At 43.1% G+C, this 13,202-nt stretch overlaps 1 protein-coding gene across 1 annotated transcript in view; it reads left to right on the top strand.

The window, feature by feature from the left end:
• Nucleotides 1–1,871: 1,871 nt before the first annotated feature.
• Nucleotides 1,872–13,202, top strand: part of LOC103680478 (myosin VIIA and Rab interacting protein) — a 206,289-nt gene continuing 194,958 nt past the window's right edge. Inside the window, exon 1 of the mRNA XM_008709989.2 lies at nucleotides 1,872–2,118. Coding sequence (XP_008708211.2) covers nucleotides 1,901–2,118 — 218 coding nt within the window. The 5' untranslated portion in view covers nucleotides 1,872–1,900. The remainder of the gene's footprint in view (nucleotides 2,119–13,202) is intronic.

The following is a 13,202-nucleotide window of genomic DNA, read 5'->3' as shown; positions in this document are numbered from 1 at the left end:
AGGAATCTGTAAACCACTTTATGTCAACATACTTGAAAATCTGAACAACAAATAGATGATTCCCTAGGCTTCAAAATCAAAACAGTATATATAATATCATCATTTTAAAATAAGAGAGCAAGGGAGGGAGAGAGAGGAAACAGAAAAAGAGAGAGGAAGTTGGGGGATAAGGGGGGAAAGGGAGAGACAATGGGTACATAAATATAACTGAGTAGTGGAATATAGGTAATTCTAACATTTTTCCTTTCTGCTTACCTATGTCCTGGTTAATTTACTCCCATGCCTAATGTGTCAGGCAACGGCAACTCCTATCTACACAACCATTGTTCAGAATTTAGGTCATGGATTTTGAGAATTGGCCTCTGGTCAGGCAGGCCATGGAGGCCCCTGGAAAGAAAGAGAGAGGTCCCAAGGGAGCCTGGATGTGCAGAAATGGGACAGCGTCATGGCCTGTGGCAGGGCCCGGGAGGAAGCCCAGGGGCAGAGATGGTTGAGGACTTGAACCCTATCTTCCCATTGTCTTCTCCACTGTGTGTCTCTTTTTTTTTTTTTTAAAGATTTTATTTATTTATTTGACAGAGATAGAGACAGCCAGCGAGAGAGGGAACACAAGCAGGGGGAGTGGGAGAGGAAGAAGCAGGCTTATAGTGGAGGAGCCTGATGTGGGACTCCATCCCAGAATGCCGGGATCACGCCCTGAGCCGAAGGCAGACGCTTAACCGCTGTGCCACCCAGGCGCCCCATCTGTGTGTCTCTTATAATGACACTTGTCATTGGAATCAGGGCACGCCAGGGTCATCCAGGATGATCACCCCTCAAGATCCTTAACTTATGACATCTCTAAACACCCTTTTTCCCAAATAAGGAAGTATTTCAGGCTGTAGTGCTGAGGGCATGGACATACCTTTTGGGGGCCACCATTCATCCCACTGCAGGGACTCCCTGACAAATTTAATTACAGAAAAAGGAAGCACTTCTAAATAATGAAAGACACCACCAGCCTAGTTGAAAAGACAAATGCAAACTGGGAGGAAGTATTTGCCATATACGTCATAGATCTGGGATGGATTGCACAATCACAAAGTGGGCATGGAAAAAATCAGTTATTTGTCTTGTTACTATTTATGGGTGTCCATTTTTGTAGCAGGAATAACATCTCAAACTTGGCAGGTCAGAGTAATTTGGTTACTTCCAGTCAGTTTTTCCCTAGGAAACTCAGCCTCTTCAGGGTGTCCTTGTCTCTCGGGGTTCTCGTTCCTTCTCCCTGAGTGGAGAGAGACGTGCGTGCAGGGTGGTGGTCTTCATCAACATGGCTGGCCATGTGCCCAGTATGACCATGAGCTCTTTGGAAGAAAGGATTGTCTTTGATCCAGTTCTGAATCGCTAGTGCTTGGGATTTGCCCATCACCCAGAGAATCTTTATTGACTTACATTGATTTGAAAGCTTTTAAAATCCCTGGGTGCTTTCATTTCGGGGGATGTTAAATAGGACCAGGGCCGCCTTTATCCTATTCCCAGCAGGGCTGTTGCGAGGATTAATGCTTGAGCATAGATGATCTCCTGCTCCTTTAAAAAGGCATTAATTAAGTTAAGAGTTTTATTTTTCAAGGATGTGCTTAGTTTTTATGATAATTTGTATATCTATTGTCTGAAATATAAGTAATAAGGCTCATGTGCTTTCTCATAGAAAACACGACATGCAGAAGTGCACAAAAAGTAATTCACGAGGAGGGCTCCTCTCTGGATATCAGGCCAGGCAATTGGGCTTTCAGAGTTTATCATTTTGCGGGAAGATGCTGCATGGTGGCTTGGCCTATGGGAGGCCCCGGACAGGTGCCTTATGGAGAGAGAGTCCTGACCAGTTGTGCTATTTCTCTTCTCCTCCCGGTTGTGCAGTGAGATGAAGCAGAGGCTGGCGGAGGAAGGCAGCAAGTGCAGCATCCTCTCGAAGCACCAGAAGTTCGTGGAGCACTGCTGCATGCGCTGCTGCTCGCCCTTCACCTTCCTGGTCAACACCAAGCGCAGGTGCGCCGACTGCAAGTTCAATGTCTGCAAGAACTGCTGCTCCTACCAGAAGCACGAGAAGGTGTGGATCTGCTACGTCTGCCAGCAAGCCAGGTGAGTGGCCAAGTGGACTTAAGATGTCCACTGGTGGCACGGTCTCCACTTAGCCAGGTAGGAGCAGCAGAGGGTGACTGGTCAGCACGGAGTCCTGACTGCAGTGAAGAGATTGCTGAAGTGTGCGGAACACCACGTGACCTTTACAAAGAGAACGGGGGAGGGTTATGCTTCTTGTCTGGTCTCATCCTTTCATTCATTCATTCCACGAGCATGTGCTGGATTCTTGGGAATTATGCTGGGTGCGGGAACATGATGGTGGATCTGGCAGATTGCTTATGGGGATGATGAATGCATGAGTGTTGATGACCGTATATACGGTATATATATGGTATATCCCATGATAGAGGCCTGACCAGTTTGCCTGTTGGCTGTGGGGACACACAGCAAGGAGCCACTAGCTCTAGGGTTTGGAAAAAGCTTCACCGAAAACAAGAAATAAAGGCAGGATGGTAAAAGATGAAAAAGAATTACTAACGTGAAAGGGGGTGGGGATGGTGGTCTCCACGTGAAGGAAATGGCTAGCATGGAGTCTCGCGGAGATACGTGTTTTTATTCTCCCTCAATGACTGCCAGAGCATTTCTTTGATACACTTGAGGATTTGGAAACCGATAAGTTTGATAAGCCAGTGTCTGGTGTTTGTTGCTTGGCATTCTTAAATCGTTGCTGATCCTAGCACCTGCAAAACACATTCGTATTCATTGTATCCTTCCATAATGCCCCTCACTGTGAGCAAGACAGAGACTGGCTGGTCCCAAGAACAGGAGCTCCTGCCTCCCTCATCTTTTCCTTCTTTCCTCCTGCCTTGTTTGTTTACTTATATCCTTTAACTTACCAAGTCCCAATATTTTCCCATAAAGCTAGTTAATGGAGATGACTGCTAAGCTCCCTTGGGATCTCCAGGGACTCAGTCTCTGAGCTATAAAGAGAAACCAACGGAAGCAAACATGGTTTGCTGAGCACCCGTTGTCCAGGATGGGATGCTGGCCAGGTTCTGCCTATGACTTTCAGAGCAAGGAACCCATCCGAGTCCCCACATACCAGCTGGGTAGGAGGAGGAGAAACCCTGTGGCACCAAAAGGTAGGAGGAGACTTTAATTGTGGGTGAGCCTATGCTTGGGAGTGGATGATGCAAACAGGTTCATCCTGTGTCTTCCATTTCTCAGTAAAGTGCTGATAACAAGAGTTGGATGTTGGAAGAAATTATGTGCATTAGACATTACAGAAGTTGGAGACCCAGGCTTTTGGGCTGGGTTCTTATCACTGATTTGTGTACTTCGGACCAGCTCATTGTGCGTTTTGCTCCAGCCGCACTCCACCTCACATATGCAGGCACGAGGAAAGCAGATGGTCAGTTTCTTCCTGGGTTGGGGAGTCTTTCAGGGGTTTGGGACAGATGCAAGGGTAATGGAGTGCAAGATATTTAAAATGATAGATTAATGTGGATAGTAAAGGAAAGACAGAAAGGAGCTGTAGATGGTGGGAAGAAAACAGAGTTCAGTCAGCTAGAAGTACCTGGTAAAGTTGGTAACTGTCATTATGTCATTATAGCAGAGAAAGTTTCGTGTAGGGGAAAAGGTGTTTGAAGTAACGGTTTCTGAGGTGGATCTATTGGGCGTGAACATGGGCATAGGAGGCTGAGGTCCAGCGAAGGAGGCATGGGACTAAAAGGCAAGTGCACATGGATTCCAAAGTGACTAGGTTGATGGCAGTAGTTTGGAGGGGGAGACTAATTCAGGTGACACAATTTTCTTGAGTGAGGAGGAAGAACAAGCAGGCCAGGAGGTGACAGAAATAAGGAGTGGAAGAGCATGGTGCGGCTGAATGTCACAATTGTGCACCCAGCAAGCTGGGTGGGTCTTGTACAGCATTTGACTCAAACATCTGCCATGACACCACCGGGCTGCACCCATGTTGGTGACCAACTTAATCCGTGATGAATGCCTCAAAGACAGGGACCTTCCCTGTCTTCTTGAACTCCATTTGCAGCACGAGAGCTTGGCAGGTGGAAGACACACAAATCTTTGTGTGTCGAGTGACAGAACAGGACGATGTTCCAAAGCAGCCAAATGCATGGTACAAATGGGGCTTCAGGAATTTTAAAGAGAAAAGGATCCAGAGAGTATAGGGTATCCCAATGAGGTTTTCTTTTTTTTTTTTAATAATCATTTTTTATTATGTTAGTCACCATACAGTACATCCCAAGTTTTTGATGTAAAGTTCCATGATTCATTACTTGTGTATAACACCCAGTGCACCATGCAATATGTGCCCTCCTTAATACCCATCACCAGCCTATCCAGATCACCCACCCCTTCCCCTCCCCATTTGTTTCCCAGAGTCCACAGTCTCTCATGGTTCATTCCCCCTTCTGATTACCGCCCAGTTCTTTCTTCCCTTCCTTCTCCTACCAATCTTCCTATTTCTTATGTTCCATAAATGAGTGAAACCATATGATAATTGTCTTTCTCTGCTTGACTTATTTCACTTAGCATAATCTCCTCCAGTCCCGTCCATGTTGCTGCAAATGTTGTGTAATCATTCTTTCTGATAGCTGAGTAATATTCCATTGTATATATGGACCACATCTTCTTCATCCAGTCATCTGTTGAAAGGCATCTCGGCTCCTTCCACGATTTAGCTATTGTGGACAGTGCTGCTATGAACATTGGGGTGCATATGGCCCTTCTCTTCACTATGTCTGTATCTTTGGGGTAAATACCCAGTAGTGCAGTTGCTGGATCATAGGGTAGCTCTATTTTTAACTTTTTAAGGTACCTCCACACGGTTTTCCAGAGTGGCTGTACCAACTTGCATTTCCACCAACAGTGTAAGAGGGATTCCCTTTCTCTACATCCTCTCCAACATTTGTTGTTTCCTGCCTTGTCCATTTTTGCCATTCTAACTGGTGTAAGGTGGTATCTCAGTGTGGTTTTGGTATGAATTTCCCTGATGGCTAATGATTTTGAACATTTTTTCATGTGTCTGTTAGCCATTTCTATGTCTTCATTGGAAAAGTGCTGTTCATATCTTCTGCCCATTTATTGATTTGATTATTTGTTTCACATGTATTGAGTTTGAGAAGCTCTTTGTAGATCTTGGATACAGTCTTTTATTTGTAGTGTCATTTGCAACTATCTTCTCCCATTCCATGGGCTACCTCTTAGTTTTTTTGACTGTTTCCTTGGCTGTGCAGAAGCTTTTAATCTTGATGAAGTCTCACAAGTTCATTTTATCTTTTGTTTCTCTTGCCTTTGGAGATGTGTCATGAAAAAAGTTGCTAGGGCCGATGACAAAGAGGTTGCAGCCTATGTTCTCCTCTAGGGTTTTGATGGATTCCTGTCTCACAGTTTTGATGGATTCCTGTCTCACATCGAGGTCTTTCATCCATTTGGAGTTTATCTTTGTGTATGGTATGAGAGAGTGGTCAAGTTTCATTCTTTTGCGTGTAGCTGTCCAATTTTCCCAGCACCATTTATTGAAGAGACTGTCTTTTTTCCACTGGATGTTTTCTCCTGCTTTGTCAAAGATCAGTTGCCCGAAGAGCCGAGGGTCCATTTCTGGGGTCTCTATTCTGTTCCATTGGTCTATGTGTCTGTTTTTGTGCCAGTACCATGCTGTCTTTGTGATCACAGCTTTGCAGTATAGCTTGAAGTCTGGCAACGTGATGCCCCAGCTTTGTTTTTCCTTTTCAACAATTCCTTGGTGATTCGGTTTTCTGGAAGACAGGGGGACCCCAAATGGAACTCCGATTGGGAAGAGGAATTACAGGGCATTCTTGGACAAGGTATGCCAAGAGCAGAACAGATCCCCCAAGGTGTGCAGAGGGCCTGGAACAGACCACTCTTTGCAGTGGCATATAGAATTAGGTCAGTTGAGGTGAAGAGTTCAGGTCTGATCCTCAAGGGTTGTGGTATCATCACAATTACAAACCCTAGCAGGTATTAAAATATGCTGTTATTTGCTGCCCATCAATACATTCACCCCCACACAGAAGGAAATACTAGTACCTGCACGATCTTGTTTCTTTCCATTTTTCTCTATTTCTCTTCTCAGAGGATCAGAAAAAATCTCCAAATATACTACACAGTTAATAGCAATAAGACATGTAGTCACAGCCTTTCGACCCCACATACCCTGTGTTGTGTGTATGGGTCTATTATGAGTTACAATTAAATGATGTATTGCTTTCATCAAACAGCAGTTGTGTTAAGTGAGCACTACACTACCTTGGGATCATATCACTTCTAAATGGAAGAACCTTGCTCAAAAGCCAGTCTTCTGATGGAATGCTGGGCTATTTCATTTATACTAGATTGTCTCAAGCGATAGTCAGATATTGAAAAATAAGCTGTAAAAGGGCATCGAATGGTTTGTAAGGCTATATTTTAAATTTCTATTTCGCATTTCTAGCCACCTAATGAGGAGGCAGGAGGCTTTGGAAATCCCATTGAACTAAATCTTGCATCATTTCCATGTCAACATTGCATGACAACTCCCTGAGTCTCGGAAAGGCATCGGAAAACAAAGAACCATCCAGAGAAGGCTACCTTGAAAGATATCCGAAAAACTCATGTACATTTGCTCTATTAGTTTTTTAAAGAAAGGGGAGGATTACTGAGAAGTTATCCACATTCAGTATGTCTAGCACAGATAGCACACACCCACACTTGTTTAATCAAAGTTGGCAGAAGTACAATCCTGAGGAGAAGTTGGGAATTTTGCTGTTTTCATCTTGTATGATGTCATGTGGGGACATTTCTGGGAGTCTTGGGATTGTAATACTATTGATGGAAAAGTGGAGCTCATTCCGTTTTATTCAAGTTCATCATAGGAACCTATCTAGGGAGGGGCACCTGGGTGGCTTAGTTGGTTAAGCGTCTGCCTTTGGCTCAGATGATGATCCCAGGATCCTGGGATTGAGCCCCACATCCAGCTCTTTGCTCAGTGGGGAGCGTGCTTCTCTCCCTCTGCCTACTGCTCCCCCTCCTTCTGTTCTCTCTCTCTGTCAAATAAATAAATAAAATCTTCTAAAAAAAAAAAAAAGAAAGAAAGAAAAGAACCTATCTACGGGAAAAAAATCCATAATACATGTGGCAGGTTTTTGCTTCTAGAAATTTCTCTAAGGCCCAATTTGATAGAGAAGTATGTCCGGGACAAAACACCTCAGGTGTATGACCTGTGGGCTGACAGTCTTGTATATTTTGAAGGATGCCTCAGAAGAGTTTGTTTTACTTACCTAGTCAAGCTGTGTAACTCCTCAGTGCTATACAGCAGACACAGCCAGACTCATCATGGGAAGTATTTAAGGACTACTTTGACTTGAATCATATAGGAGAGATTTCTGATTGATAACAGCTTGTAAACCCTGTCGAGTTTCTTGAAACAGAAAAAAATAGTTTACAACAGATTGTTCAGACTTCGAATACAGATTTTACCTGGCAAAAGCCGGTGTCATGCGGGGGGATGGCATTGTGGGCACTGTGCCATCATTCACATTGTTCATCTGTTTCTCTGCTCCTGGTGGGATCGGAGATTCACTTCTTGGTTTAGAGGGGATTTATTTTATTGTGGATATTCATCCTAGATTCGTATGTCAGAATCTATGAAGAACACATTGTGTGTGTGTTTGTGTGTGTTTGTGTGTGTGTGTGTGCTTGTGAAACTCAGTGAAGTGCTTGATAGCAGCTTTATGAAGTTGCAGAGGTGATCAATTTTTGAGGCCACATTCAGACCCATATTTCACTGCCCACTGGCCACGAGGTACTTTCCCTTTCCCATGTAAATTAGTCCCATTTGTACCGCATTGATTTAGTTTTAAGCTGTTTGTCCAGTGGCAACCATATGCATATGGAGCCAAGAATAATTATAATAATAAGAATTCTTATTCACAAAAAATTAAGGAGTTAGGAGTTGAGTTAGGGTAGATATTCACACAAAATATTAACAAACCAGAAATAAATGACTATCAGGTACCTGGCCTGTCCGTGGTGTAGTTCGAAATGAGCGACTTGGGTTGGAAATGCAGGGTTCATCAGGGAGGCCCCAGATAGTGTCTAGTCTCTGTACAAATGGTAAAATCTGTCCATTCAGCTTTCTGCTTTTCTATTTCATGTCCTGGTCTTCTGTTTGGTTATTTATTACAGTAAAAGTATTTTAATTTTCAATGAAAATTCCCTTTTAATGGTCATTGCTGTAATTATGATCAGCGGGTTAGTTCATCATCCGTTCTTTTGCTTCATATGTTTTCCATTAAAAGCTATTTTTGTGAGGCACCTGGCTGGCTCAATTGGTTAAGCATCTGACTCTTGGTTTCGGCTCAGGTCACGATCTCAGGATCTTGAGATCAAGCCCCATGTGGGGCTCCACACTCAGCATGGTCTGCTTGTCCCTCTCCCTCCTCCTCTGCCCTCCTCCTCTGTTCCCTGCCCCCTACCCCCGCCGTGTGCATGCATGCCCTCACACGCACACACACGCACTGTTTTTCAAATAAATAAATAAAATCTTTAAAAATATATATATTTTTGTTGTCGGTTTAGAATTTTTAACTTTGGGAAATTAACAAACATTAGATGAATTTATTAGAGAATGAATGATGGATTACTTATTTTGGAGGTTATATAGCCAATGGGATACTACTGAATCATTCCCTTTGTCATGTATATTTATTTATTTATTTCTCTTCTAGACAATTTATTGTTTGGATTCATTCAAACATTATAAAGAAGGATATATAGTAGTTGCATTTTAAGATCTTCCGCAGGAAACAAAACGTTCAGAGCAAGTCCAGACCTTACTTATCAGCCGTTGTCATTTGGGGTCAAGTTGATTCAAGAACAACGCTCTTACTTTCCTTGGGAACAAATTGGCTTCCTAGTTCTCGGCTTCATTATAAAAATTGTTCTCTCTGATTTTTGTCACTGTGTGCTATTATCTTTAACACAGACCAATTTGGGAGATTGTTGTCAGGGAATGAGAAAAAAAAAATATCCTTGGAATTGAAATCAAAACACATCTCCTCGTTATGCCTGTGTCATTTGCTTTGGTTTTTCTGAGACAACTCAAGCCTTCATTTCTTTTCACTTGGAGTTGAGTATTGTTTACTTGTATCTGATCACCTATTCACAGTCCACATGATCATAAACTAGCATACTTCCCTTTTGGTATGAACTCCACAGTGTGTTTTAGAGATACCCCTGTGGATTTGCAATATCCCTAAAGAAGATACAGTATTAAAAATTATCGCTATAGGGTAAGGACGTTCACAGGTGAACAAATATATGGGAAGATAGTGAACCTCACTAGAAAGCAAGGCAATAGAGATGTATGCTTCAAGTAGTATGGTTTGCCTCATTAAATTAGTGATTTTTTAAAAAATCCGTCTGCTTAGTGTTGATGAGGGTAGATTGAAACAGGCGCACTCATCCATTGCTGGTGGGATCAAAATGGGCATAACTTTTTACCAACATGTATCAAGAACCTTGATCATGTCTAAGCCCCTGAGCCCAGTAATTTCATTTTTGAAAACCTATACCTAAAGAGAAGATGGAAGATTTTTTAATACTGCACAAAAATGAGGTGTACAGAATTATTTGTAATACAAAAACAGAAGTAATCTAAATGTCCAACAGTAGGACAGTGGAAGCAAATTAGGGCATATTCAACTTGATAAAATATGATGAGGCCTTTAAAAAAGTGTATATATTATAGTAGCATGGGTAAATTCTTACATTAAAACACTAGATTAAAAACTACAATGCTGGGGTGCCTGGGTGGCTCAGTCAGTTAAGCATCTGCCTTTGGCTTAGGTCATTATCCTAGGGTCCTGGGATTGAGCCCCACGTTGGGCTCCCTGCTCAGTGGGGAGTCTGCTTCTCCCTCTCCATGCCCCCCATTGTGCTCTCTCTTCTCTCTGTCTCTCAAATAAATAAATAAAATCTTTTTTTAAAAAAAGCTACAATGTTAAAATGTATATACAAGATAATTACTCTATAACAAAAGAAACAAAAAAGACTGAAAGAATACATGCATTAATGCTGTTAACATTGGCATTGGGAGATAACATATGGATAAATAATTGTTCTCTTACCTCTATTGTCCTTTTAGGTTCCAAATTTACCACATTTTACACGTGTGCTTCTATAACCAGGTGTACATAAAACAGACATAAAGAAATCTAGGATGTGCCCCTTTCTCTCCTCATTCCAGATCTTCTCCCCCATTACCTTAGTGTTGCTCTTCCCCCAACAACCCCCTCTGCTTTATGCCACAGAGCTAAAATCACCCAGCTTCCCAGGGAAAATGGAATCATCAAAGGGGACTTGTATTTTGAAGTCCCAAATAATGGGCACTTTAGGTTATAGATACCAGCCTGTCTATAATAGATCTCCATAGAGACCATGACTGCGGCACTCAGTCTAATCGTTGTCAGAGTGACCTGAATCATGAGGCAGTTGGGAATTTTGAAAAATATAAATTGCCCCCAGTGAAAGCTAAGCATCTATTTTCTGGTCACGGATTTTTTGCTATCCACAGATTAAATAACAAATATATCAAGAGTGCCTGCTATGGGCATGGGATTGGATTGGCCTTTTCAGATGAGTTATTTCATGTAACCCTTACAAGAACTCTGTGAGGGGGCAAGAGATTAGCCCCAATTTAGAGGCAGGGAGGTCTGAAACTTGGAATGACCAAGTGGTTAGCCAAGGTCACTTTGTCAGTCCCAGGTTCAAGACTGTGCTTACAGTCTCCCCCAGCCTGAGCCTTTGGGCTCCTCTCCTTCAGCTTGCTAGCAGGCCTCCTTGCTCAGCCAGCCACTTGGACCCTGCTTTTAAGTCTATGGAAGCAGTGGACAGTCTGTGCTTTCAGTCTGTACTCCGGTGCTAAAGGGGTAGTGTAGATTTCTGTTCCTCCTGAAGGCACTGCGTGTCCACAGGCAGTTAACTGCACACACACACTTCCTGTGCAGCCATAGCAATGACAGACTAAGACACGGGAGTGAGTATCAGGGAAGGAGAACAAAGTACCACATGACACTCCCCTCCTTTTGGCACTCTGGGCTTCTCACAGTCCCTCTTAGCTGAGGCCTTTCACTCTAACTTGTATCCTGTCTGGACCGCCGGAGTTGAGTGGTTGCTGTATCCCCTGAATGACCAAATTTCTAAAAGCCTGCCTATTTAGGGAAAATACAGACTATGACATTATGTGACATTGAACATTAAGAGCACGAACTAAATCTTTGAGATATTTTGGTAAACCACAGACCTCTCAACACATATTTTAATAGGTTTAAAAAAAGAAGAAATATTTACTTTGACATACAAAGCTTAGTAGGCTTTTGATTAAATCTGTGGTGTTCACAATGAGCATTTAGGATACATTTTTAGGCTGACAACCATGGGTTTTTACTAATGTTTCTGTTTACGTAAGTAGCTGTGATGACTAATTTTATGCGTCAACTTGGCTAGGTCATGCTCCCCAGGTATTTGCTCAAACAGTAGTCTTGATGTTGCTGTGAAGATATTTTTTAGATCGTATTAACATTTAAATCAGTAGACTTTGAGTAAAGCAGATTGCTCTCCATAATGTGTGAGCCCTATCCAATCAGTTGAAGGCCCTTCAAGAAAAAAGATTAATTTCCCCGAGGAAGAAAGAATTCTGCCAGCAGACAGCCTTTGGACTCTACCTGCAACAGCCACTCTGCTCTTAGTTTCCAGCCTGCTGGTCTACCCTAAAGATTTTTGACTTGCCAGCTTCCATAGTCCTGTGAACCAGTTTCTTAAAATAAATGTATTTCTCAATAGATGATGATGATAGATGATAGAGTGATAGAGAGATAGATGGTAGATAGATAGATAGATAGATAGATAGATAGATAGATAGATGATAGATAGAATCTCCTATTGGTTCTTTTGTGGGGTGGGGGGAGGTGATGACTAATACAGGGACCTTCAAGGAATGTAGGACAAAGGGTGATGTGAGGTAGAGAGAAGGAGGGCGAGACCCCTTGGTATATTCTCCTGCTTGGTCCCAGAGAGAGGGGGCCACAGGCAGAAACAAAGAAGCTGTTTTCAACGTGGAACATGGGACCCAACGGAGTTACTCTGCAGCCTAGGGGACAGTGTATGATATAGACCTGGAAAGAGAGGCATTCTCCTTTGAGGACAGAAGCTCAAGCATAGGGAGGATTATTGGCCCTGGTAGCACTCAGGGAAGCTTGGCAGTGATTTGGCATTTGCCTAGGAGAGCAGGGCCTGGCAGCAGAGAAATCCTCAATCCAGCGATTTCTCTAGAACTGAACATTAGCAGGGGCTGGAGAGGGGAAGAACCACCAGTGACTTCCTGCGAGACTTCCCTAGGACTCCAGTAAAGACCCAGGAGACACACTGTGGGTGGAGACTGATGTCCTGCTTTCTTCAGGAGGAGGCACAGAACCCATAATATCAGAATTCTAAGATTACCTTATATTTGTATTTTCTCTTAGGCTGGTGGCACTTGGGTATATTTGGGTTGTGGTAGTAATGCAGGCATTGATTTAGGCAAAGCAGGGAGAAAAGAAAACTTAGGATATTGAAAAATTGGAGGATGGGGGCGCCTGGGTGGCTCAGTCGTTAGGCGTCTGCCTTCGGCTCAGGGCGTGATCCCCGAGTTATGGGATCGAGCCCCGCATCAGGCTCCTCCGCTGGGAGCCTGCTTCATCCTCTCCTACTCCCCCTGCTTGTGTTCCCTCTCTCTCTGGCTGTCTCTGTCAAATAAATAAATAAAATCTTTAAAAAAAAAAAAAAAAGAGAGAGAAAAGAAAAATTGGAGGATGAACCGCCCAGTCAGTATATGGGCCCATGACCCTAACACTGCCAGTCTGATCATCTCTGGGACTTTGAATCTTGGGTAGAGCGTCACATCGACTGAGGACAATTAGAGCTGAGCCATCCTGAAATAGGGAACAAAATGATGACTGGGGTGATGTTCCCATTACTGCGATCCCTGGTGCTGCCACTACAAGTCTTGGATATTCAACTTTTCCCTCAATTCTTTAAGCCACCAGATCTTTCCATTAAGTTACCTTTTCACAGAAGTCATCCAG

Source organism: Ursus maritimus, unplaced genomic scaffold, assembly GCF_017311325.1.
Source record: "Ursus maritimus isolate PB19 unplaced genomic scaffold, ASM1731132v1 scaffold_20, whole genome shotgun sequence".
In the NCBI taxonomy this organism is placed as follows: domain Eukaryota; kingdom Metazoa; phylum Chordata; class Mammalia; order Carnivora; family Ursidae; genus Ursus; species Ursus maritimus.
Note: the sequence above shows the minus strand (reverse complement) of the source record. Positions and strands in the feature narration are given on the sequence as shown.